This window comes from Schistocerca americana, chromosome 4 (genome assembly GCF_021461395.2).
Source record: "Schistocerca americana isolate TAMUIC-IGC-003095 chromosome 4, iqSchAmer2.1, whole genome shotgun sequence".
Taxonomy (NCBI): Eukaryota; Metazoa; Arthropoda; class Insecta; order Orthoptera; family Acrididae; genus Schistocerca; species Schistocerca americana.
This window is the reverse complement of record NC_060122.1, coordinates 497,630,848-497,656,557: the sequence shown is the minus strand read 5'-3', so window position 1 is coordinate 497,656,557 and position 25,710 is coordinate 497,630,848. Positions and strand designations below refer to the sequence as shown.

At 37.1% G+C, this 25,710-nt stretch overlaps 1 protein-coding gene across 6 annotated transcripts in view; it reads right to left on the bottom strand.

Moving 5' to 3' along the window:
• LOC124612599 (WD repeat-containing protein 37) overlaps positions 1-25,710 on the bottom strand; it is a 106,127-nt gene that overhangs the window by 36,297 nt on the left and 44,120 nt on the right. For 5 of the 6 annotated variants that reach the window (XM_047140882.1, XM_047140885.1, XM_047140887.1 and 2 more), the window contains 2 exons: positions 3,662-3,784; positions 324-515 (listed from right to left, as the gene is read on the bottom strand). In XM_047140882.1, coding sequence (XP_046996838.1) covers positions 324-515; positions 3,662-3,784 — 315 coding nt within the window. The remainder of the gene's footprint in view (positions 1-323; positions 516-3,661; positions 3,785-25,710) is intronic. The other variant, XM_047140888.1, reaches the window with a different exon arrangement.

The window sequence follows — 25,710 nt, the reverse complement described above, 5'->3', positions numbered from 1 at the left end:
GCAAATAGCATCTATGATTATATATAATCAGTAGAGCACTTCAAACAGTTACTGTGTAACGCAACTGATGTTGCTCTCAGAGCATCTACTGCAATGTGGACATTTTCATGACTTATTCACAACAGCTGGTTTTGCAGGAATACAACTGTATTTTATACTGTTTGTAGAGTGGTAATGTATAAAATGTTACGAGCTTCTGCCTGATATTTCATTCTCACAATATGTACATTCGTTTTCAGTACACACACACACACACACACACACACACACACACACACACACACACACAACTTATGAAGGTATAAATGACACTAGTACATTACCTGCAGAAGCTGTGCCAATGAGCGGCTGACCAGGGCGTGCTGTTGCCACATCCCAGATGCCATCCTTATGGCCCGAGAATTCACGGACTAAGGAACAACTGACAGTTGGACCTTTGAAACTAGATACAATCTTGCTTGTCTGTGCTTTCAGTTTGTGAGCTGTTTTCAGTTTCTGTGATGAACCAGTCACCGCTGAGAACACACAAAGAACATCACAATTGACCCTTCCTGCTAGTAATAGCTAGTATAAAGTGGCAGTTGTTTTTCTGTGTTCTACTGGAAAATTACAATTATAAAAACTGCTGATGAGATTCAATTTCACCTACAAAATGACTCCAGCTTTTATTCTTGAAGCTTCTTTTAGTTGCACAGCAGTTCGTAACTATTATCTCCACTGCTGTTATTAACAGGAATTGGACAGTAATCCAACTAATATGAAATATTTGGAGGACTGCTTGTATGGTTAAATTGAACACAAGGTACAAATAATAAGATTACAGAAGCAAAAACTATAGACTGAAACAATAAAGGTTAGAAATTTCCAAAAAAAAGTAGGTAACATGGCGCGCTCTCTCTCTCTCTCTCTCTCTCTCTCTCTCTCTCTCTCTCTCTCACACACACACACACACACACACACACACACACACACACACAGTAGTTTTAGTTCTGATCACTTTCTTTCATATACTTTCTACAGAATTAAATATCACTACAGTTCCTTTGATGATCATCATTTCAAAGAAACTGCTCTTTTTTGATAACTAAACACACATTTCATAACATAAAATTTGCACTATTATTATTGCCAATTACGTTCTTTGAGATAAATGCCTCCAGGTAACACTTTTGTTCTCTTTCTCTGCTCAACTCTGCCACTGCAAATTAATTTTTGAGTTTTTAATAGTTTCCTTTCTAGTATCTCAAATCTAGAGGATTTGAAGTTAGTCAAAAAAGTTACGCCATTGTGCTATCAAGCCCAATATGGGCAGTGTCAAGTGTCCAAAGATTTGATTTGGACAAGCTGTTCTTACATTTACTGATGTAACATAGCAGCAACACTGATAATAGGTGTGGAGACTGAAATAAGCTTGAAATTCACTGAAAGCTTTTATGAGAGCATAGTTCAAGGTTGTATGTCAACATATTTTTTTCGGCTAATTTTGGCTTTGGGATTTTGATTTCATTTGGGAGGGAATGGCTCAGCCAAACACTAAAGGTTATTTCTGAAAGTCAACAGCAAATTAGCAGTTACTTATGCACTCAAATAAACCTGTAGTATAAGCTGAAACTATACTCTGCATAAACACTGATCCTCAATTTTTGCAGTCAGTTCACTAAATAGTAGTGTATTTCAAAGTAGTGTTTTATAAGATGATTCTGAATTTTGCTCGGAGTTCACTTTTAACAAATGAAACAATGTAAACTTCAGACAATGCAAAATCCAGGACTGATTAATCATAGTATTATGAGAGGGAAGAGTGCTGCTCACCATGTACTGGAGATGTTGAGTTGCAGACAGGGGTGGGGGGTGGGGGAAAGCTACTAAACATGTAAGCTTTTATCAGAACACCTTCTTAAAACACACACACACACACACACACACACACACACACACACACACACACACACACACACACACAGCTGAGGGGGGGGGGGGGGGGTGCCTATTTCAGAAGAAGGCTTACATGTTCAGCAGTCTTTTTGTTGTGCCTGCAATTCAACATCTTGGCTATATGGTGACTAGCAATCTTTCCTTTTCATAAAATGTGAACTTCAGTACTCCAGTAATATTTGCTTCACTGTAATCAAAATTACATGTGTTACAGCTCAGTGTAAGTCATAGAAGTTATATGAAACAACCATTGACAAATATTGAATGGCAGCCTTGAATTATTGTTTTTGTTGATCACATTATATTGTGAAGTATGATAAAACTGGACATCATTGCAATGCTGAATTACCATGCAACCAAACTAAACTGTACTAAGCACAAGTGGCAATATAATTTTCCTAGTTGTATAGCTCAAAGATAAGACACAAGGAAAGTGGATATGACATACATGGTTAGTATAACTAATTACTAATCCAGCAGTCCTTGGTTCAATCCTAGTTAGTGACACTGCAGTATGTGTAGATGGAAAAGTATGAATGGCGGCACAGATAACTGGGCAATTTTGTGGACATATAAGTACATCATTAACAGGTACTACAGGAAATACTTATGAGACACATACATGAAAACATTGGGAAAAGGACAAACTGATTGGTGGTGTGACATGGGTTACAGGATTTTCTTTACATATTATGACAGGGGTGTACAGATCATGAGACTTACACTGCATATAAGCAGAGGTATTTTTCTTGCAATCTCTCTGTACTCAGAGAGCAGAAAAAAGTTATACTTTATACTGTGAAAAGAAGTTCCTCAGTAAATATTTGCTACACCTGCTGTAGCATATGCTATACAAATCGTAATTAAAGAAAAATATGTGACTGAAATATAAAAAACCAGTGGAACTGCTGAGAGGAAGCATCCAGTTAATAGCTGGACACGGGTTTTCTTACATGTTCCTAGATCCCTGACAGTACGATTCCAAAATTAACTGTAGATTAAATTAAATTAAACACTGAGCTATGATATTAATTTTACATCACATTCACAAATACAGCTTCCCTTTCATGTAGACCATACTAAGCTTATTCCCCCCCTCAAAGCAGAAAGAAGTTCCATTTATCACTTCACCATTGCCCTATAACTGCAGCAGTTCTGAAAACTGTAATGTATAATCAACGAGAAACAACATAATTAATTTAATACCAATTTTTCTTTTGTGCAGATCAGTGATTTGATCAGCTACGTATGGACAGTGAAACCTCGATGCAGTATATCCAATCCAAGCATTTTCCCATGGAGACTTGAGAGCTTCATCAAGTTTCACGTAACACATTTTTACCTCATTTTATCTTCTCCTCTTCTGCCATGCTGATTGTTAGAAAAACTTCTTCCAGCTATTACTCTCAGCATTCGTTCTCAAATTACATGACCCCTGGCAAAGTATGCAAGCATGGTTGTTGCTTTCTTAACAAAGGCAACATGGCATGAGTTATTGCTAGTGTGTGTCCTATCCACAAGTTACAAGCAGAAGTTAAGTTTTTATACTGTAACTTCAGTTTTGTAAATGAATGCATCTGTAGTCCTCATGCTTACAAGTTTTTATTCTTCACTAGTCTTTGAAATTGTAGATCGAGGTTTCACTACTCACACAAGACCAGGAAAAATATTTTAAAAAAATACAAAGTATTTTTAAAAGGGATTAAAAATCGAAAAAACATCTTACATTTCTGTTTCGAAAGACTTTTTGAATATGCATTGTCAAAATCAGGAAAATCACAGCTCTGCTTGTCACCAATACAGGATTCCCTCTCTAGTCGTTCATTTAGGCTGTCAATCTTTTCTTGCACTGCAAAAAATAGTGTAAATTCAGTTAATGTACAGAAATTATTTATTGAACAAGGAAGATTCCTTATCTGATGACTTCTACTCTCACATCCCACTATCTATGTAGAATGATTTAACACAGGACCATTATCATAGTAAACATGGTGCTGTCAGAGAAATACATTTTTGTCAAAAAAACAAACATGATTCAGGAATTTTTTTCAGTGTGACTGGAAAACAGAAGGAAACCATTACAATAAGAACACACTTTTCTGATTAAATATATTTTCTATCAGACAGTCCAAGGAGAAGCCATATCTGCGTCACTGCTAATTTCTAGTCATGCAAGAGTTAATTTAATATATGGGCAGTTAGTTTGTTAGTTACATGTTTCACACACCTTAACTGAGACCTCTCATTACGATATGGAATGTTTAGCTTTTACACATTTAGAAATTCTTCAATGTAACAGAAGGAGTTGTCAAGCAGATACGATATTAGTTTTTGTTTCAAGTTAGTTATAGAATGAGTTAAATTCTTAACATCACTGGATAAGTGGTAACAGATTTTTATGGCTGAATACTGCACCCCTTTCTATGCCATACTACGAGTTATGGATATTGTAAATAATTCCTGGTTCTATTGTTATATTAATGAATGTTACTGATGTTTTCAAAATGTGATTGATTGTTGAGAACTTTGTAACTGCATAATTCTGCACAACCAATATCTTTTTCATCAATTGTGAGTTACCCTGTGAAGCCATGAATGAAAATAGGAGAAGTAAGCTAACTTTTTGACATTTCGCAGCTCCAAAATTTGATATTATTGATAAAGCAGAAGTTGCAGAGCTTAGGAGTTTAAGAAGATCTGTAACATGTAACTTCCAGTTTCAGTTATTATCCATAAAAGCACTTCACAATTTTCAAAATTTTTGTTTCATTTCAAGGTTTATCATCGAGCATTATTTCTAATGATGTCTTCATCAGGCCTTGAGCAGTACTGACTTGAATGTGTTGCCTTTTATCTAAGTTCAGTGATTATTTGCAGAGCACCAGTTATTATTTTTCAAGAAAATATTTTTTATATTTTCAAGTATCATGGTTTCTTCAATATCCTTCATTATAACACTTGCACTACCAGCAAAGAGAACTAGTCGTGCTTCTTGGATTTAACACAAAAGCTCATTCACACATAACATAAAAAGAGCACACCAAATATTATTTCCTGTGGTATCTACAAAGATTTCTCCCCATTCTGTACACTGCCCTCGAGTCATATCTCTGATACCATAATACTGGCACTCCTCTAGGAGAATACTGTGACTTGTACAATCAAAGGCTATCGACAAGTAAAAAAAAAAAAAAAAAAAAAAAAAAAAAAAAAAAAAAAAAAAAAAAAAAAAAAAAAAAAAAAAAAGGAGTTGGCAACAATATGTCTTTAAATTTTGTGTAATATGAGTCACAAAATGAAAACAACATGTTCTTGACAGAGGCTGCTTTGAAATCCAAATTGAGACTGACTAAATACGTAATTTTGGGAGAGGTACGTTAAATACATAATCTTTTCCAGTACTTCAAGTAGGAGGTAAGTAGGGTGACAGTTTAGAAATGACAACCATATATTACGGATTATAATATGCATTTCTTTTCTTTGAAAAATTGCCACTAAATTGTGGTGAGCCTTATATTCAAAATAAATATAAAAATGTCCAGTGTTTGATTTAAAATTCCCCCCAATCTTAAAAATGGCCATATATTCAATGCTCCAGGAAACCACTTATCTGGCAACATTGGATCCAACTGGCAGCAGCAGTGCACAAACACGATGAACATGAGTTGTGAGGATTCACTAGCGTGCTAACATTGTCTCCCTTCCGCCCCGCCAACACAAACCCAGAACAGTGTCTACCCTATGATGTGTCACTGCAGTCTGTGGTGCCAGTGAATTGAAAGTGGTTCATGTTATCGGTAACAGTACAATATTTTTGTTAGTAGCTGACTAAATGTGCAAATACAGGATTGAATGCAAAATGGCCAAAACCAGAAGACGACGTAATGAAATGGAGTCAAGGACACCATCAAAATGGCATTGGAATTAATACAAAAATGATTCAAATACATACTCATAAGCTATCTCTACAGTGGAACTGAAGAGACTTTAAGGGTAGAGTTTGTTGGTGCTACAGTTTTATGAAGTATCACAGACTTAGAAAGCAAACCAAAACCAAAATATCTCAGAAAATACCACAAGAGTACGAATAGAAAATGTTATCTTTCCATCGCTTTATTATTCAACATCGAAAGAAGGCTGGTGTAGAACTAAGCCAAATAGCAAATAGGGACGAAACTCCTCCGACATCTTATGTGCCAAGTAACAATACTATTGCCATGAAATGTGCTGAAACTGCAACTATAACAAGTGGAAATGAAAAAAAGGCACTACACTGTTGTCCTTTCATGTTGTGCTGATGGAACTTAATCCAATGATCATTTCCAAGCACAAAACAATGCCAAAACCTTATGCAGTACTGGCAGGTGGTGGTGGTGGTGGTGGTGTTCACACACTGATATGAAATTATGGATTAACAGGGTGTGGGAGAGAAGTACAGGTGCATTATTGAAGACGAGTTCTCTTCTTGTGCTAGATCAGTTTAGCAGTCTGCCTGAAAAATTCTGTGGAAGATAAATTGAGACAGGGAAAAACAGAGCATGCTGTTATTACGGGAGGACTTACTTCACAATTGCAACCTCTTTATGTCTTGATAAATAAATCATTAAAAGTGTATACGAGAGAGGAATGGAACAAATGGATGATGCATGAAACACAACATGAATTCACACAGAAGGAAGCCTTAAAACGACCTACAATCACACCAGTGTGTCAGTGGATAAAACATTAGTCATGGCGTAGAGCAAGAGAAGACATTATTGTTAAACCTTTCAAGAAGTGCGGCATAAGTAACGCTCTTGACAGCAGAGAAGACCGTCGTATATATGAAGAGAGCAACGATGACGACGATAATGAAGAAGAAGAAGAAGAAGAAGAAGAAGAAGAAGAAAGTTCAGGTGACAATTTTCAGGTATTTTACAGGTCAGTTCGGTTTTATAAACTAAGAACTTTTTTTTTTAATTTGACTTTGTTGTCTAATAATCAAAATGCTAAAAATGTGATTTTTAAAAAAACTGCTTTAAAATTAAAGTGTGTTTTATAGTCCATAGCATCCTACAGATTGTAAAATACAGAAATATCTGTCATGTTAGCTTTACTATAATATTTCAATTTGTATGGAAATAACCCCTGTGAAAGGGATGCATTTTATATGAAAATGAATATACTGCAGACATGTCAAGAATAGGATTTAGTCTTTTAATTGAGATGTTATCAACTCAGAGAAATTTTGGCTTCAATGAAGTAATTGTGAATATTTCGTCCATAAGGAACAGCATTGTGTGTGCCGCGACTGTTGATCAATGCAAATAAAACAGTCTCTATGCCAGTCATTTGTTACGATGGAACACACCATCATCTTTAGATGTAGAATTGTTTATTTACATGGCTAGTGTAGGTGAAGAGTACAGACTTCTTTCCACAGTCACAGACCAAGGGCAGTGTAGGTTATTGGGCTCCTCTTGAATGCTGATATGTGCACACTTCAATTAGTACATTAATTTCTCATATATAAAAAAATTACAACAGATCATACGTATGTAGTGTAGGCTGAACTTATTGAGGGATGAATGGGAGTGATTACATTAATTGCTGTGCATTGACATTCTAAATTATGAGAATGTCAATACTTTTGAAAAAGTTCATTGAGCCTGTTTCACAATTGTCACTGAGTAGGTGTTCCCAAAGTGGGTTTTTTTCCCCCCCTCTCTCTATGTACATAGATTTCTAGTTCTTCATATACAGACATTCTGTGTCCTTTCAGTGTATGTAGTATTTCAAGGTTGCTTTCCACATAGTCAAATGGATGTCCTGTACCTTTTATGAGGGAGGCTATTGCAGATGTGTGTGGTGTACTGCATCAGATTGTGTTTATATGTTCTTTGAGTCTTGTGTGGAAGTTACGGCCTGTTTGACATATGTACTGAGCCGGGTATTTATTATGTCCCAGAGGATCAAAATTTATTTTGCATGGTTTTTAAGTTATGAGGAAGTCTTTGGCATATCTTATTGTTAGTTTGGAATGCAATTCTTATTTTGTGTCGCTTGACGATATTGGAGATTTTGAGAGATGGTACTGAGGAAGGGGATGTACGTTGTTAGTGTACTTTCTTGGTTCTTGATGGTTATTTTGTTCATTTTATTTTTTTAACTAAACTGTCTATTAGTGTTGGTTTATACCTGTTAGCTATAGCTACTTGTTTGCTGATTTTTATTTCATTCTGGAGGCTGTGATCACTCAGTGGGATTTTTAGAGCGCTATGGATCACTGGGCGATAAGCTGCTAGTTTGAGTTCATTGGGGTGGCAGGAAGAAGCATGTATATTTATGTCTGTGGTGGTTGGTTTTATGTAAATTTGGAAGACATATGTGTTATTGTGTTTGCAGACAGTTAAATCAGTGTGTTCATTGTGCCCTTTATTTCCAGTTAGCGTGCGACTGTAACATTCTTGTGCAATTTCTTGAATGTTTGGAGGATGCCTTGGACATTATCTTCATTTTCCCCATCAATGATCAGAAATGTATCGTCTACATACCTTCTGTAGAACTGAACTTTTTGAATGCATGTTGGCTTTTTTTTGTGAAAAGTTTGTGCTCTAGGTGGTTGAGGAATATTTCATCTGGCACCCACAGCTAGCCCATTTGTTTGTTTGCAGATTTTTCCACTGAAAGAGAAGTAATTATATTTCAATACCCATTCCCAAAGATTGATGAATTCTGAGATTTCTGCTGGGGAAAGCTGCTTCTATTTTATTAGGTTTTGTTTAGTAACAGCTAAAGCACCGTGAATGCGGATGTTAGTATACACATTTGCAAAAACTGCTGAATCTCCTTTGTCTGCCTTTGTGACAATTGCTTGATGGTTTTTCAGTTAAGTATTTAATGACTGGAGTGCTCTATTTTCTTTAATCGTGGTAGCATTTCTAACAGTTTCTCTTGTGGTTTCTTTCTCGAGCAGGTTTTTAACTTTTTCTGCTACACCAGTTTTAGTGTTGCTATCTAATTTCGTGGCATCTGTCGCATCCTTAGTAATTACTATTAACTCTGATATATCTAACTTAAAGTGATTGTTCTACGTTGTATTTCAGACCATCGTCAAATAGGTCAAGTTCTTTTAACACTGAATTCGATATCGGTGGTGTTTGAACTTTGCTGTGGAATTTATGTTGCTTTCCTGAATCTTGAATCAACTGCATATTTTTGAGTTTGGATAACTTTCTGTTGCTTCTGTTTATGGTAGTGACCCTCTTGTTAACACTGACACTGATTTTGTGCCACACACAGTTTGAGGTAAAATCTTTTGTCTTATTTGTCAGTACTAGATATTGTGTAGTTGTCTATTTAGTAAGTCTTTCTTTCCCTGGAGTACTCCAATTTCGGTATCTAGCCATATTTTCTCGAACATCTTTCGAACTATGTTACCAGATCATGAATTCTTTGGGCTTTTCACTTTGATGTACTTTGAGATGATTTCATGTCTACTGCATTCCTAGTTAAAATCAATACTAGCAATGGTTTTCATAATTTTGACCTTTTATAATTCCTAACCTTTCATTGCCTCACTTGGCACACAAATGAATATTTCGTCCATAAGGGACAGCATTATGAGGGCTGCAAATGTTGATCAATACAAATAAAACACTTTCTGCATCAGCCACTTGTTTATTTTGCCACTAAGCATTTCGATTAAGAAAATAAAAACAAAAATGAACAAAATAACCACCAAGAACCAAGAAATTACACTAACAACATACATCCCCTTACTCAGTAAAACCTCCCAAAAAATTGCCAATATCTTCAAATGACACAAAATGAGAATTGCATTCCAAACAAACATACCAAAGACTTGCTCACAACTTAAAAACAGGAAAGATAAATTTTCAGCCTCTTGTATAAATAAAATCATAAGTAGTAAATGCCCAGCTCAGTGCATACAACAAACAGGCCGTGACTTCCACATCAGATTCAAAAAACACATCAATGCCTTCTGATAAAACCCACCACACAAATCTGCAATATCCTCCAATATAAAAGATACAGGACATACATTTGACAATGTAGAAGGCAACCTTGAAATACTACATACACTGAACGAAGGATACACAATATCTCTATACAAAGAACTAGAAATCTAAACTAGAAATCTATATACACAGAAAAAAAAACCCTGGGAAACACCTACTCAATGATAGTAGTGAAGAGGCTCCTAATTTTTTTCGAAAGCTTTGACAAAGTACTTCAAGCATTCGGGGGATTTCGAATGCACAAACCATTAGCAGAATATTTCAAATGTTACGGGAGACATGTTCTCTATCTAGCGTTCATAACCAGAACGAGCACTCCATACGTGAAAACGAATATGACAAAGCAAGCTGGGATATTTTTAATACCCTCTCTTGTTTTGCCATCTGCCTATTTAAATTCGTTTTTTCCTTTTTGAACTAATTACTACCACCATACGTGAGTATAATCTGTATTTTCATAATAGAGGAAAAGGTTGGCCCTCAGTTTTAAAGAATATAACACGAGATCTAATTTTGTGCTTAGTTTTATGTATTTAACTGATTTTCTAATTTATTTTTACATTCCTAGTTAGTATCTTTCACTATAGTGTGAAATAGGTGATTGTTTCGTAACCTAAATTCTACTGCTGACGTATAGACAAATATAAATTCTGTACCAATTATGAACATTTGGAGGAACAACTAATAGCAATCTTTAAGTATTTATTTGGCTCCATTCCAAAAACATGTTAGGAAAGCCAGCCCTTAATTCCAAAGTAATTGACAGTTTTGACAAAAGTATTGTTTGCATAACGATATTTGTTAATTTCATGATTTAAGCAAATAATTTGGCCTAACTGTTGTAGTAGAAGAAACTCTTAAAAAGAATTTTTCGATGTATGCTGTTAATTTAATAATTTAAGTGTCAATTGTTATTTCTGTAAATTAAACATCGAACAATGTGAAGTTTCAGTACCTATTATTGTGATGATATATAAGGGTCTGATTTTTGGTCATGAGACAGTCAGTCCACCGCCGAGTTTCACACAAGGAACCTATACTGGTTGGAACTATGAAAATGCATCAAATTAACAGTGTAATAAGTGTTACACAATTAGGCCATGTGTAACTGTGGCAGTGTCTGCACCATACATACCTTTCTCTTCTTCAAGAACTGTGAACTTTGTGGTTATGGTTTTACTGCTCATTGATGTTCAACAGGAAACTATTGTAGCAGTATGCGGATGTTCGCCTGCTAATTATTAATGAGGCTTATCGAAAGGTGAACAATAGAGCACTGGCCATATAACTGTAATAATGGGGTGTTGTGAACAGTGAAATTAAAGTACAGTGAAATGCAGCTGTGCATCCATCAGCTATATTATTTAAAGTAGTCTGTTGTACTTCCACAACCCATTTTTCAGTCGGTGTGGCAACGCAGTACGTCGACACAGAGGGCAGCAAACGAAGAAGCTACATGTGGTGCCCCAGGTGAGGAGTAATGTATTTGGGCACAATACAGTAGAACTCATGAAATTAGACAGTGAAGTGTGAACTTTAGTGGTTTACAGTACAGTTTCAAATGAAAGGAGTGATACAGCCAATCAGCACTGGGGTTTCATAACGAAGAAGGTGCAGCAGCCAATCAGCAAGCAGGTTATATGGAAGCAGCCAGTGCGTACAGGAGCAGCCAATCAGAACGCAGGTGGACACAGCTGACCGGAGGTAAACAAGACTTCTTGCCAAGAGAATTACAACTTGCGCGGACGATGGAACAAGATGACAACCACAACAGCAGCAGCAGCTGCTGAGGAGTGATTAAAAAAACAAGGTAATTCATTGCAAAAGCTGTTTTGTATTAAGTGATACATAATGAGTGGCCTTAATGAACAAGAAAGTGTGACTGAGGACAATGCTGTAGAGGTTAAGTTGGTAAATGAACAGATGGACGTGTGTCTGGTGATGTAGACAATGACAATTATAAATCAAACATGAATGTAACTTTGAATGATGGGGACAAAAGTCCTATTGTAGATGAAATGATAAAAGTACCATCTACAGTGAATGGTGAGGTGAGCGGAATGGATGAAAACAGTACTGAAGTACAAGAGATCGTTAAGGTTACAGAGGAGGAACCTAGTAATGAAAGTCAGCAAGGGCAAAAGTTTATGGCAGACGAAAATTTGGGAGCAATGTTAAGACAAATTACGAGTTGTTTGAGTAGTACGAGTACGAAAGACGACATGACTAGGACGGAAAGTAGTATGAAAGAAGACATTAGTAGCATGAAAAAATACATTAGTAGGGTGGAACAAAACTGATGGTATTAGAACTGACATGGTTAGCTTAAATGATGAACTGAAAAAAGAAATTAAAAAGGAGATTAAGGTAGTTAGCACTAATCTTTCAGAAATAGTGATAATACTAATGAGAAATTAACATTGAGTAATAAATGTGTAGAAGAAAGAGAGAAACTTTGTGATGACAATAATAGGAAGGTGGAGGTTTTCAAGAAACAATGTGCTGAAAATAGAGTTAAACTTCAGAACCAAATCGATCACATTAGAAATGATTTAGAAACAGAGGTAGAAACCAAGTCTGTGATAGTTGTGGAAGAAAAACTGGAAAAATTAAATGGAAATGTGTATTCAAAATTGACAAACTGAGATAAACATGGAAGAGCCACAAAATCTAAAGCATAGAGAAAGTGACAGTCGGTCTGATAAACATAATGATAAGCAGGATAATAGTTTTTCCAAGGAAAGGGATAAGGAGGATTTGTTGTATGAAGATCACATGGTAAGGAAGTGTGTCAACCAGTAATAACAGTAAGTGTACAGGGTAGACACGTAAAGTGCTTTGAATGACATTTCACACACATTTTTTGAATCTATTCAGAACACAGAGGGTATAGTGGTGATGTATGCGTCTGGAACAAAAATTAGTGGTGCTACTGGTAAGCTGTCAAAGTGTGAAAAAAGAGATACTATTAAATGTAGAATTGGCACGACAGCTCAAGAAATACAGTTTTTTGGTGATTCAAAATCTCAGCATTGATGTAATATTTGGGACTAATTCCTTGTGCAATTAGCAAGTACGGTGTTCAACATTCTGTGTTGGATTCATTATGTAATGCTTACACCAGCTGTCTGTCTCATTTTCCATGTTTCTTGAGGCAGTCAAACTCTTCTCCTATCCTATATGTAGATCATAAGTAAATCAAAGCTATTCTATCTTCGACTTTCATGTAATTTTGCGCAGTAGGATACTTAATTATAGAAATACTGTAGAAAAAGTTTCTCCAGTTTATCTGTGTATATATTATATTATGTTGTATATCTAAAAACAAAGATGATGTAACTTACCAAACGAAAGCGTTGGTATGTTGATAGACACACAAACAAACACAAACACACACACAAAATTCAAGCTTTCACAACCCACGGTTGCTTCATCAGAAAAGAGGGAAGGAGAGGGAAAGACGAAAGGATGTGGGTTTTAAGGGTGAGTGTAAGGAGTCATTCCAATCCCAGGAGCGGAAAGACTTACCTTAGGGGGGGAAAAGGACAGGTATACACTCGCACACACACACGCACACACACACACACACACACACACACACACACACACACACACACATATATATATACAGACACAAGCAGACATATGTAAAGGCAAATAGTTTGGGCATCCGCATGAATGGACACAGGCAGACAGTGTTTGTTGGTAATGAGGATCACCCTGTGGCTAAACATGCCTTGGTGCATGGCCAGCACATCTTGGCACAGTGTTACATCGCCCGGGTTATCTGGATACTTCCCACTAACACCAACCTATCAGAACTCCGGAGATGGGAACGTGCCCTTCAATATATCCTCTCTTCCTGTTACGCACCAGGCCTCAACCTCCACTAATTTCAAGTTGCCACCGCTCATACCTCACTTGTCATTCAACAACTTGTTTGCCTCTGTACTTCCGCCTCGACTGACATCTCTGCCCAAACTCTTTGCCTTTACAAATGTCTGTGTCTGCAGGTGCACAGTTAAATAATTTGTCAAACAAAAAGGTAAGTTAAACAGAAAATGAAAGGTGTCAACATATGTGAAGGATAATTAACATCTAAAGTAATCAGCTCATGTGTGAAGTTAGTATAGTTTAGTGCAGCAGCAGGGCAATATGCAGTAAAAATCATCTTAAATATGAGATCTTAATATGAATTGCGGTATAATAGAAGTCTGTGTGTTCAATGCAATCAGTATATGAGATAACTATCTATCTATCTATGTCATGGTACAGCCTTTTCTAACATTAAGGATTTACAAATTTTAAATATAGTTGCCTGGAGTAATGTGTGTGGAATATATTAGCAATACTTGTATGTATACCGCCCTTCAGGCTAGAGTACAGTGAAATAATAATTTTTCTGAGTGATAATTTTGTCTGATCAGTAATGAGAGTTAAGTTTGCTTAGCATAAGGATCTGTTACTGTGGAGTGTTTTACAGCAGAGTCAGTTTTGCATTACATAAGCAGGGTGGGTGTTTATTGGATAATGAAACAATAATGAAATAAGAAAATAATGAATAATGTTAGGGTCTTAATGGTTATGGAGCCTGTCTCTGCAGTAGGAATATTTCTTGAGAGTGCACTCCACTGGTTAACAAGGTAAGAAACGTAAGTGAAATAATGGAGCTGACAGACATGATTAATGCAAAAGATAACTGTACACACACAAATGTGGTCTAACTGTATTGATGATCTAATAGTGAACTAGGCAACATTGGGTATTGTTTATATCGTGTAATTCGTGACACTGCAGCTGGAGTGAGAGACTAACAGAAAGAGCAATATTTACAAGTCATATAATGCTGCATCATTGGATCTGTATGTTATCTGAAAACTTCTATTTGTGTTCTGAGGAATTATGAGCTTAAAGTGGTACTACTGGAATGGAGAAAAGTAATTTTGCTGATTAACTGATAACTGTGGTGTCCTGATGAGAATATTTCTGACAGGTCAACTATTTGGTAACATTTTGTGAGGATGTAGTTTTCTGGTTGAATTGGAGTGGTGCTCAGAGCTGAGTAGAGAAATACAGCTATGATTTGGTACATCTTCCATCTCCTTAATTTTGATTTGAATAGTAATTAAGTTATGTAATGGTGACTATTCTTTTTTTCATAATGTAATGATTAGTAAATCTATGCTACTGCACATCTTGAGTTTTTGATATTTTGCACGTGGGAAAGAAACAAAAGTCTTTCAAAGGTTAACCAGTTTCAGACAGTTATGACTTACAGTAATGTTTTCTACTGTAATGTGTACTTGATTTTAAAAATTTTTGTAGTCACCACCTTTCATACTATAGTCAATTTTAGCACTGATTATTGTAATGTTATGAGAACTATGTACATATTTATTCATGATGTAATGACTATCATTTGCCATTAGTGTTAAACATATTTTTTAGACTTAAATTAGAAGTAAAAGTAAGTGTACTAAAGTAGGGCATTTTGTCTCATTTTTTCATGTACTGTGATGGAGGAGAACCACCTCCAAGGAAACTGATAGCAGTGTATTTCCTTACTAACTGCCACTTGGACCTGTTGAAGGTATGGACATCTTGGTTGGAAAATGTGTAAAAGCTCATTGAAAAAGTGAAAGTGTTTGTGAAAAATTAATAAACATTGAGCAAGTGAAATTTTTTGTCTAAACATAAACTGCAATGCACAGTGTAATTTAACTTCTTTGCTACCCATGAGGATTAATTTTTTGTTGTGCAAGACAGGACTTTTATGAAAAGATATATATCTTTAAATGTAATCTTCTCTTACCCAGAAAGGACATCACTTACGATGAAGATGTCTAAATTTTTGTTAAAAGTATAACTTGTGGATATTTTGTATAATTTTGCAATATACTGTATTTAAATATTTTGTATGGGGATTTTCATAGGTCCAGTTAGTATTAAGTATAAATTTGAAAAACTATATGTCCTGTAGTTTTTGATAGGATTTCTTATGTAATTTTTTTGTGTATATTTTAAACCCAATTTCTGGCGTCACTTTTGGTCATTGAATCGCCCCGTTAGCTATTTGCAATATCTATCTGGTCAATCCAATGAGGGGGTGATGTGATGAAGTTTGGATATTTTTATTTATAATTTGCCATCTGCCTACTTAAATTAGTATTTCCTTTTTGAACTAATTACTATTAACATAAGTGAGTATAATCTGTATTTTCATACTAGAGAAAGGTTGGCACTCAGTTTTAAAGAATATAACACCAGATCTAATTTTGTGCTTAGTTTTATGTATGCACTTGATTTTCTAATTTATTTCGACTATTCCTAGCTAGTATCTTTCATTATAGGGTGAAATCGGTGACTGTTTCTTAACTTAAATTCTACTGCTGATGCATAAATATAAAGTCTGTACTAATTATGAACATTTGGAGGAACAACTAATAGCAATCTTTAAGTATTTATTTGGCTCCATTCAAAAACGTGTTAGGAAAGCCAGCCCTTAATTAAATCCTAAGTAATTAACAGTTTTATCAAAAGTATTGTTTGTGTAATCATATTTGTTAATATCATGATTTAAACAAATAATCAGGCCTAAATCTTGTAGTAGGAGAAACTGTTAAAAAGACAGAATTTTTTAATGTATGCAGTTAATTTAATGAGTTACACTTTAATTGTTATTTCAGTAAATTAAACATCAAACAATGGGAAGTTTCAGTACCTATTATTGTGATGATATATAAGGGCCTGATTTTTGGTCACGAGACAGTCAGTCCACGGTCGAGTTTCAGATGAGGAACCTGTGTTGGTTGGAACTACAACAATGCATCAAATTAACAGTGTAATACGTGTTACACAATTAGGCCGTGTGTTAAAAGAGTGACAATGTCTGCACCATATATACCTTTCTCTTCTTCAAGAACTGAACTTTGTGGTTATGTTTTTACTGCTCGTTGACGTTCAACAGAAAACTATTGTAGCAGTATGTGGATGCTCACCTAACTATTAATGAGGCTTATCGAAAGTTTAAAAATAGTGCACTGGCCATATAACTGTGCAATATTGGGGGATTGTGAACAGTGAAATTAAATTATGGTGAAACGCAACTGTGCACCAGTCGGCTAAATTATTTAAAGTAGTCTGTGTTGTACTTCCAGAACCCATTTTTCAGCCAGTGTAGCAATGCAGTAAGTCGACACCAAGGACAACAAACGAAGAAATTAAAAGTAGGCGAACCACTACACGATGATGAGGATGTTATGGGTGCTGTTCAACACAGCCCGGGTACCAGTAAATGACGTATCTCTCAACAATTAGGCATTTCCCAATCTAAGGTATGGTGTACACTGAAGTACAATAATCTGCATCCTTACTATAAACAAAAAGTGCATCATTTACATCTGTGAGAACCTGTCCTTCACTTGGAGTTGTGCAACTGGTTAAATACTAGTCAGTGGTTACACAAATATATTTTATTTACTGATGAGGCACAGTTTACTTGAGACGGTATAAACAATATAAATAACAATCACATATGGTCTGAAGTGAACTCACATGCAATAGTGCAAGGCAATTTCCAGTGGCGATTTAGCATAAACTGGTAGTGTGGTATAATCAAGACCCACTTTACTGAACCATTCATTTTCCCAGAATGTCTAAGTAGTGAGACGTACTTACAATTCCTTCAAGAAGAAATGCCCCGCTTGATTGAAGATGTTCCACATGCTACGCGATTACAAATGTATTTTCAACATGACGGTGTGCCTCAACACTTCACCAACACCGTTACTGCACATTTAAATGAACATTTTCCCCAGAAATGGATTGGTCGTGGTGCTACAGGTCTGTAGCCACCCAGATCAACCAATTTAACACCAATGGATTTTTGAGTATAATTTATGAGGACAAAGTCAATACATGTGAGGCATTACTTGCCTTCATTATGAATGCGCTAGACAAAATTAAGAACAACCCTGTGAAACTGAAACAAGCAACAGAATCTGTTAATACATGTTCAGCTAAATGCACTGTACTCGGTGGAGACGTTCTTGAACATTTATTATGAATGTATTGTGAAACTGTATGTACACTGTACAACTCCCTTAACACTGAGCTTTCTTTTTTCCAGTTTAACTTGTACTATGGTATTAATAAAAGCAGATTATCTGACATTCATTCATGCAGTTTCCGTTAACGTTATAACCATGTTTTTTCCAAAATTAAATTCTCTACAACTTCTGTTGAAAACTTTGTGCAATTGTCTCGAATTTAAAAAACAAATCTGGGCCAAGTAGTTAATAAATTAAAAATTTTATGAAATTACGTCTTTGCTTCTCTGGATGTTCTGGAAAACTACTGCAGATACACATAAGGGAAATGTTTTATTGGTTTCACCACCAGATCAACAACAACAAAATAATTGGAAATCGTGCTTTACTTTAGCCTCGTACAGTTTTGCAATGGCTTCACGATAACGAAGTTGCTAAATTCCGGGCAAAACCTTTTATTAGCCGTATCTCCGTAACTAAACATTTGGGACCTATGTTTATATAATCTTTTCTCTTTAGTTTAACTTGTAGAATAACATATTAAAATATTTGCATATCTTCGTGGATCATCCTGTATACAGAACCTAATATACTAGCAGATTTTTTCTGCATGTCAGTATTCTGGTGCAGCCATTCATATACTTAAAAAAAGGAAACCATATTTCTGTAGAAACCATTTAATCTTTTAACTATATCTAATGTACAGAAACATACGAGGGCAGTTCAATAAATAATGCAACACATTTTTTTTCTCGGCCAATTTTGGTTGATAAAACCGGAAATTTCTTGTGGAATATTTTCAAACATTCCCGCTTCGTCTCGTATAGTTTCATTGACTTCCGACATTTGGCACCGCTGTACGGAACTGTTAAAATGGCGTCTGTAACGGATGTGCGTTGCAAACAACGGGCAGTGATCGAGTTTCTTTTGGCGGAAAACCAGGGCATCTCAGATATTCATAGGCGCTTGCAGAATGTCTACGGTGATCTGGCAGTGGACAAAAGCACGGTGAGTCGTTGGGCAAAGCGTGTGTCATCATCGCCGCAAGGTCAAGCAAGACTGTCTGATCTCCCGCGTGCGGGCCGGCCATGCACAGCTGTGACTCCTGCAATGGCGTAGCGTGCGAACACACTCGTTCGAGATGATCAATGGATCACCATCAAACAACTCCGTGCTCAACTTGACATCTCTGTTGGTAGTGCTGTCACAATTGTTCACCAGTTGAGATATTCAAAGGTTTGTTCCCGCTGGGTCCCTCGTTGTCTAACCGAACACCATAAAGAGCAAAGGAGAACCACCTGTGCGGAATTGCTTGCTCGTCATGTGGCTGAGGGTGGCAATTTCTTGTCAAAGATTGTTACAGGCGATGAAACATGGGTTCATCACTTCGAACCTGAAACAAAACGGCAATCAATGGAGTGGAGCCACACACACTCCCCTACCAAGAAAAAGTTTAAAGCCATACCCTCAGCCGGTAAAGTCATGGTTACAGTCTTCTGGGACGCTGAAGGGGTTATTCTGTTCGATATCCTTCCCCATGGTCAAACGATCAACTCTGAAGTGTATTGTGCTACTCTTCAGAAATTGAAGAAACGACTTCAGCGTGTTCGTAGGCACAAAAATCTGAACGAACTTCTCCTTCTTCATGACAACGCAAGACCTCGCACAAGTCTTCGCACCCGAGAGGAACTCACAAAACTTCAGTGGACTGCTCTTTCTCATGCACCCTACAGCCCCGATCTCGCACCGTCGGATTTCCATATGTTTGACCCAATGAAGGACGCAATCCGTGGGAGGCACTACGCGGATGATGAAGAAGTTATTGATGCAGTACGACGTTGGCTCCGACATCGACCAGTGGAATGGTACCGTGCAGGCATACAGGCCCTCATTTCAAGGTGGCGTAAGGCCGTAGCATTGAATGGAGATTACGTTGAAAAATAGTGTTGTGTAGCTAAAAGATTGGGGAATAACCTGGTGTATTTCAATGCTGAATAAAACAACCCCTGTTTCAGAAAAAAAATGTGTTGCATTACTTATTAAACTGCCCTCGTACCTATAACAAGTATAACTTCTTTCAAATGACAGTGAAAATTCAGGGTGTTTGAAAAAGAACTCCCTAGTTTTAAGTATAAATTTAATTGCGAAATCAATGAAAAATTACATCAATGAATACATATCATGAAAGAGAGTTCATTCAAGTTTTGTTTAATGTTAGTAGACTTCAACGTGGGATCCATCTGTTGCCCTGCACATGTCGTGACTATATTCCACTTCTCGCCTCATATTCAAACATTTCAGGTGTAACTGTCCCGACTGCCGCGACGATTCTTTTGCGTAAATGATTGATGTGGCTGGTCTTTTCACTGTACACACAATTTTTTATGCGCCCATAAAAGGAAAAGTCCAGTGGCGTTATGTCTGGGCTTTGTGGTGGGCAAGGCAGTGGGCCAGCCCCGCCTATTCACCTTTAGAAGAAGTTTTGCTGTAGATGTTTCACCACCACACTGACATTTAAAATTGTGGTGCACTGTTATAACTGACTCAGTTTTCACAAGCCAAATAACACACTCTGCTTTCTGTTGGGGAGTACACATTGTTGCCGAGTTGCTCTGCACTGCAGGCATGCTTGGACTTTGAGGGAACAGAGGAAAAAACAGCACTGGTGCCATCTCAAGATCAAGCAACGTGACAACTGCAGGGGAGCCAAACTTTGAGAGTTGATGAATCAAACACCACAAACTATAATAGTGTGAGTCACTTTGAAAAGATTCCAGGACACATTAAAACTAGGGAGTTCTTTTTCAAACACCCTGTATAATGCGCAGTGGAGAGGATGTACATCAGGCAACAGTATGCAGACATTTTACAACTTTACTGTCCCTGTGAGTATATTTCACTGTCAGAAATTCATGTTTTTTAACCTCTAAAGTGCCTTTTGTAAATCAACAATTTTTATCATCGGCAAAATATGCACAATAACTTACACTGGCCTCGGTCTGTGACTGAAAAGATGTCTGTACTCTTCACCAACACCAGCCATGTAAATAAACAAATCTCCACCTGGAGATAATGGTGCGAATCATCGAAATGCATAGTGGCAAAATAAAAAAGTGAAACTTCCTGGTAGATTAAAACTGTGTGCTGGACCGAGACTCGAACTCGGGACCTTTGCCATTCACGGGCAAGCGCTCTACCATCTGAGCTACCCAAGCACGACTCACGCCCCGTCCTCACAGCTTTACTTCTGCTAGTACCTCGTCTCCTACCTTCCAAACTTTACAGAAGCTCTCCTGTGAACCTTGCAGAACTAGCACTCCTGAAAGAAAGGATACTGCAGAGACATGTGTTAGCCACAGCCTAGGGGATGTTTCCAGAATGAGATTTTCACTCTGCAGCAGAGTGTACACTGATATGAAACTTCCTGGCAGATTAAAACTGTGTGCCGGACCGAGACTCGAACTCGGGACCTTTGCCTTTCGCAGGCAAGTCCTCTACCATCTGAGCTGTGAGGACGGGGCGTGAGTCGTGCTTGGGTAGCTCAGATGGTAGAGGACTTGCTGCGAAAGGCAAAGGTCCCGAGTTCGAGTCTCGGTCCGGCACACAGTTTTAATCTGCCAGGAAGTTTCATATCAGTGTACACTCCGCTGCAGAGTGAAAATCTCATTCTGAAAATAAAAAAGTGACCGACGAACAAACTGTTTTATTTGTATTGAAGTAATTGTGAATTTTCTGTATATACTTTGTGTTACATTTTGTATGTATTCTATTATTTTATCCCACAATATCAATGCCAACCATCTGAGCTATTTCAAGGACACAATTATTACATACATTGGCTACCTGCCAGGTAACATTTATTGAATTGACTGTTTTCTTCTATAAAAAAGCCCTCTCATTTCTCAACTATTACCCATTTGTCCTTCAATTATTGCCCACAGATTTCATTTTACTATCTTAATGATTAATTTCAGGCATTATATTCAGGTTGAGTTTCTTAATCACTCTCCTTAGGACAGCCCCTTATTTTTTGCAGCACGTAACCAGTTCTAGGTTTTTGTAAGTTTTTGGTGTGCGTGGGGATGGTGGGAGGAGAAAATGTTGAAGACTGAAAGAAGCTCATCTATAAACACATTTAATTTGGAACTGCCATCCTTCCTTTTAGCTACCTGTATGATTGACATCAAACTTTCTGTTGTTTAGTGATTAATTAGTCAAATTTCTTTCCACACACCCATTTCTTTGCAATCTGCTAGGTTATTTAATGTGAGTAGTTGTGCACTATGATCAGAAAGGTCATTCACTGTTACATAAACATTTGTATCAATAATTAAGTGTTCACCTACAAAGATGTTGTCTATACATGTACCACTTTCCTATGTAATACTGCTGGGAGAATTAACAACACAAGTGTGAAGTAATGTTTCTAAATTGTATCTTTTACTGAATATTTCTAACAAACTGAACGTTGCTGCACTGCTGCTGCCAGTTGACTCCAATGTTGCCAGATAGATATAGATTTCCCACAATACCGAATATATGCCCATATTTAAGACTGGTGGGAACTTTAAATCAAACACTGGATGTTTTTATATTAATTTCGAGTATTAGATGCACCTGAATTTTAGAAGCAATTTTTTGAAAAATAAAGTGAGTCTTACAATTCGTAAAATACGGTATGTTTTCCTGTTACATCTTATAGCCCAAATAATGCAGTTTTGTTACTCTCTTCTTGGCACTTAATGGGCCTTTCCATATTCCCACAATTAAAATAATGATAATTATGTCACATGTGTTCCAAATAGCAGTTGTAACAAAATTATTTCCTACTCAAAGTAGTGTTGTTTATATTGTTTTGAGAATTGTCTACAACCCCTACGTTAACGCAGGATATTCCAGGAGGATCGGCAGTAATTTCAGATCTGGTACCATGGAAACTGAAGTAAAAAATGGTATCGGCATGTGGTTTATACCTAACAGCTGATGTTTTTTGTTAAATTTTAAGGATACAAGAGCAGACGACAGTTACAGCCTAATGGCAGGATATTAGTGTCTGTTCTTTTTAATACACATAGTTCAGACTTGAAATGTAGTGCTATAGAAGAATGCTGAAGATGAAATGTGTAGATATCAGGTAACTAATAAGGAGGTACTGAAATCAATTGAGGAGAGAAGAAATGCATGGGACAACTTGACCAAACAAAGCTAACAGGTCACATCTTGAGATCGTGGAATCATCAACTTGGTACTGGAGAACAACATAGGAGGTACAGATTGTAGAAAGAGACAAAAGCTTGACTACAATAACCAGGTTCAAATTAATGTAGGTTGCAGTAGTTATGCAGAGATGAAAAGGCTTATACAGGATAAACTTCCATGGAGAGCTGCATATCATTTTTGAAATAAAGATAACAACAACAAGAACACACTGACAGCAGCCCAATTGGATTCAGAAATGGCTGTAATAGCTTTTGTTGGTAACAGAAAATAATGTATATTGACATGAAGATGGCTCTCGCCCCAACGAGATAATTTCTGTGAAGAACATAGCATCTTATTGATAATTTTTAAAATGTATCAAGCCCAACGGTCTTCCCTCCTGCAAATGCCTAGTTTCTCCATAGGCATCCAAACTCATTAATTACCTGCTGGAATATGGTAATCACTTTACAAGTAAGGCAGCTTGGGGGGACAGGGGGGGTTGTGGGGGAAGGGGGAATTTGGGAAGGGGCAGGGTGGGTGACGATTTGGTTGGCAGACTATAAGTTTTGTCAGGCAGATGCCAACCTTGATATTTTCTATGGTCAGGTCCACTTCCATCTCATCAGATAATACCAACGGCATGTGCTCTAATGGATATGTTGCCTTTCTTTTGGTTGTTTTCTTCCTCCTCTTTTTTAACATATTAACGAGGAAAGATCAGAAAGTACCGCACAATGATTTTATTACCAAAACGTTTAATATGTACAAAACAAAAAAATAAATAAATAAAAATCACAAATTAACTTACATCTATTACCTACTTTCCTACTTAGTCACTGAAGCTCTCAACACATTTCTCCCATTGTGGTACCAGTTTCAATGAGCCTGTTTGTTGAAGTCCATTTCCTTGGAGTATAGCAATCCGCAGACTGCTGATTTCACTTCTGCATCTATCACAAAGAGTTGGCCAGGCAGCAATTTCTTCATGGGACCAAACAGCTGCCCCAATGGCTCCGACATTCTGCATGGTTGCAGCTGTTACCGGCCACCCAGAGCGTGGTGAATCACTAATGTTCACACTACCCTCTTGGAAGAATGTGCACACCACCTGGAGACATTACTATGGTCCATAAGGTCGCCCCATACACGCCCCAGTGAATTTCACTCAGTTTACATTCGGCTGACAGATATCAAACTACACTTTGGTGCTCTTCACAAGTTGACAACATAACATGTGTGCCATGCTTGTTTCACAGTTCACGCTTCTCTCTCTAGAGCTGCAGATGACAACAAAATATACTCTGTAGCACAAACTTCAAACTATATCATTGTGAAATTTCAACATTCAAGCTGCAATACCAGAGGAGAAAAAAATTATCGTGCGTTACATTCCGATCTCCATCTGTCCGTGTGTGTGTGTGTGTGTGTGTGTGTGTGTGTGTGTGTGTGTGTGTGTGTGTGTAGAGCTACCTTTTTCAAGTGCCGTAAAAGAAGTTAGTGCTGATTTAAGTTGAGCTTTTCCACCCAGTGCAACACATTAAATTATATACTACAGTTATTTCTGAGCCCGATAGCTTTCTCTGTTTTGGGATTGTGACAGTCACTTGAATGATTTTTATTTTTCAGGATTTTTTCTCCTCAGAAAATAATAGCCTGTCTTCGCTCCAAGCAGCACATTTGTGTTACCAAGATGTCACTGCTGTTTCATGTGGGGTCTTTGGCACCAAAGTTAAATGGTCTTTGGATATATGGTAACACATCCACATCATTGATATTGAAGCCATTTCATTAACTGGAGAGTAAAAGATAAGCTGATGGGAAATTCTAGTAATACTGGGGAACCAAATGTAAGTGTAAAAGTAACCAATTTTTCTAGTTCATCATTGTTACATCAACACAAATCTTCTTCCACCCACTGTTCTTTAAGCTTATGCAGGTTTACTCTCTAATCTCCAAAGCAGAAAATTTTGTTACTGAAATTAAACGTCACTTCACTCATTCCAGCATTCCTCTACCACAGAGTAAACTTTTCTGAATATAAAATAGTATAATTGCTTAGCTTCAGAAACACACTGACACACATCCTGTTACAGTTATTACTCTTTGTCCATGATAATTTGACAATTTTACTAGTGATGCCAGAAGTATCACTGTGCACATCGTTAACAGTAATGGTGCCAGGATTGTGGCAAGCAGTCTTCACTGCCTTCCTGTAACCAGTCCTCTCTCCTTTGAAGTTAATTGGGAGGGAGGGGGGAGGGGGTGTAAGGCACACCACCTGCCACTCCTGTGTGTGGGAGGGGAGGGGGGGAGTGTAAGGCACACCACCTGCCACTCCTGAGACAATCACCACATGAATATTCAACTTATCATGGACAAACAGTAGTTCTTCAAAGAGCTTTTGCTCTAGGAAGTCTATCTAGTATCTTCTTAGTAAAGAGGGTGGAACTGTACACTGATTGGAGTATTTTAAGAAGAAGAAATATAAACCATTTTGTAAACAA